Below are 2490 nucleotides of genomic sequence, written 5' to 3' on the forward strand. Positions count from 1 at the left end.
GGGGGGGAATCGCTGGCTGGGACAGACCAAAGCGCTCTCGGCTGCGGCGGTGCCGGACGGACAGACGGACAGACGGACAGCGGCACCTCCCGCCACCCGAGCGCGGCCCCGGCGCTCCCGGGGCGGGATACGATGGGAGGGGAGGGCAGGGCGTGGATCCGAGGAGGCGGCAGCGCCTCCCTCATGCATCGACGGGAACGTGCCGGGCTTGTTTGATTTTACACCTTCTTCCTGTCGGGGCCGTCGGGCTCGGAGCGCGGCGCGGGGAAGGCGTGCTGGTACAGGTGCCGGTGGGTGGCGGCCGCGCTGTACAGCTTGTACAAGGCCTGGGGAGAGAGAGAGAGACACAGCTCGCTGACAACCCCCTTCCCCACCCTGTTCCTAAATCCCCTTCCCGACCCCGCTCCTAAATCCCCTTCCCCACCCCGCTCGGGTCAGGGATCTCAGCACAAGGCTCTTCCCCCAGAGGGTGGTTGGCACTGAACAGGCTCCCCAGGGCAGTGGGCACGGCCCCAAGGCTGCCAGAGCTCCAGGAGGGTTTGGGATGATCCTCTCAGGGACAGGGGGGGGATTGTTGGGGTGTCCTGGGCAAGGCCAGGGGTTGGACTGGATGGTCCTTGGGTTTCCCTTCCAGCTCAAGGAATTCTGTGATTCCACAGTTCTGATTTTTCAAACATCTCCCCCCTTCTGAGCTGTGTTCTGTCAGTAATTTGGAAAAGACATCCGGGGGTTGTTTTTCCCTGCGAGTTAAATTCCTGCAGCCTCAGCGTTTGTTTTCCCCACCAGGCGGTGACAGGTCATTGTCCTGATCGTTTTTCTGCTGATGTTGCCAGTTTTTTCCTCCTGATTTTACCATTTTCCACTAGTCCTGTAGTGACTGCAGGGTCAGGACACTCAGGAGTGGCTGCAGTGCTGCACCAAATCCCACCAGCTCCTGCTGGGAACTGTTGGTGAGCCAGGATTAGCTCTGGAAGGGGTGGGAAGAGGCACCTGACAGGCTGGAACCCTCACAGTGACAGGGTGTTCCTCATGTGCTCGGGCTGTGAATGGAGGAGAGGATGAAGCTGCAGCGAGGAGGAGGAAGGTGGGGGATGAGAAAAGTCCAGGGATGTCCAAGGTGATGTTGAACCCATCCCAAAAGGGAACAGAAGGGGTGTTTTGGGATTGTCTGGGAACAGAGAGGACTGGTGGAGGAGACTCTCTGCAAGTCTAGAAAATTCACCTCCAAGCCATAAGTGGCCTTGCAGCATTTTGGGCAATTTTAGGTTTTTTTTTTTTGATGCCAAACCTGTCCCTCAGCGCCGATTTTTGCTTGGCAGGGTTTGTCTGAGAGCTCATCCCCAGCAAAGCCCCTGTCCTGCCCCTTGCTGGTTTGGTATCAGTGAGGTACCAAACAGCAGCCCTGGCTGGGGGGGAGCAATGGGCTGATTTTTAACTGCTCTGTTTTCTTTTCGAGGAATTGCACATTTCCCTCAGCATCTCCAGAGTGTGCTGGCACTGACAGGTGGAGCTGGCAGGCTCTGGTGACACCACAAAAGATGGAGCTGTCCTGTCACAGCCTCACAGGGAGCCACTTGGCTGCAATCCTGGGTTCAGGTCTGTGAGCTGTCACTGCAGCTCAGTGGAGAATCTGCCTCGGGTTAAACAGGGGCTGACAAAGCTCTGCCTGAACAAGGTTTGGGTTGGGAGGGACCTTAAAGATCATCCAGTGCCACCCCCTGCCATGGGCAGGGACACCTTCCACCAGCCCAGGTTGCTCCAACCTGGCCTTGGACACTTCCAGGGATCCAGGGGCAGCCACAGCTTCTCTGGGCAACCTGTGCCAGGGCCTGCCCACCCTCACAGCCAGGAATTACTTCCCAATATCCAATCTAACCCTGCCCTCTGACAGTGGGAAGCCATTCCCTGTGTCCTGTCCCCCCATCCCTTGTCCCCAGTCCCTCTCCAGCTCTCCTGGAGCACCTTCAGGCCCTGCAAGGTGCTCTCAGGTCTTCCTGGATCCTTCTCTTCTCCAGGTGAACCTCCCCAGCTCTCCCAGCCTGGCTCCAGAGCAGAGGGATCCAGCCCTAGAGCATCCCTGTGGCCTCCTCTGGACTCTCTGCAGCAGCTCCACATCCCTGTTGGTGCCCCTCAGAGCTGGGCTCTCACCTGAGGGGAGGGCAGAGGCACCTGCACAGCTGGTGCTCAAAAAAACCCTGGGGGTTGGGTTTGACCCCTCAGCACAAGTGGAAAATCCCCAAACAGAACTGATGGGAGATGAAAATCCCCATCACAACATCACAGTCCCTGCTCAGCCCTCTGCCCCCACTCGGCTCCCAGCACTTCCCACAGCATTGGGATCACACCCAGAGCCCTCACAATCCCCAGTCCTCCACAAGCCCCAACGTGCAGCTGGATCCAAGAGGCTTTTCCCGGGATCCCAGGGCCCAGCTGGCCCGAGGGAACATGCGGAGAACAAAGAGCCACTTACCTCGTTGGTGCTTCCCTGGG

The 2490-nt window shown here is 58.7% G+C and overlaps 1 protein-coding gene across 1 annotated transcript in view; it reads right to left on the reverse strand.

The window, feature by feature from the left end:
* Window positions 1-156: 156 nt before the first annotated feature.
* Window positions 157-2490, reverse strand: part of LOC114073239 (atlastin-1-like) — a 7036-nt gene continuing 4702 nt past the window's right edge. The window contains exons 5-6 of the mRNA XM_027911030.1: window positions 2471-2485; window positions 157-326 (exon numbers count right to left, since the gene is read on the reverse strand). Coding sequence (XP_027766831.1) covers window positions 219-326; window positions 2471-2485 — 123 coding nt within the window. The 3' untranslated portion in view covers window positions 157-218. The remainder of the gene's footprint in view (window positions 327-2470; window positions 2486-2490) is intronic.

This window comes from Empidonax traillii, unplaced genomic scaffold, assembly GCF_003031625.1.
Source record: "Empidonax traillii isolate 1590-97213 ecotype Southwest subspecies unplaced genomic scaffold, ASM303162v1 scaffold5772:size7198, whole genome shotgun sequence".
Classification (NCBI taxonomy): Eukaryota; Metazoa; Chordata; class Aves; order Passeriformes; family Tyrannidae; genus Empidonax; species Empidonax traillii.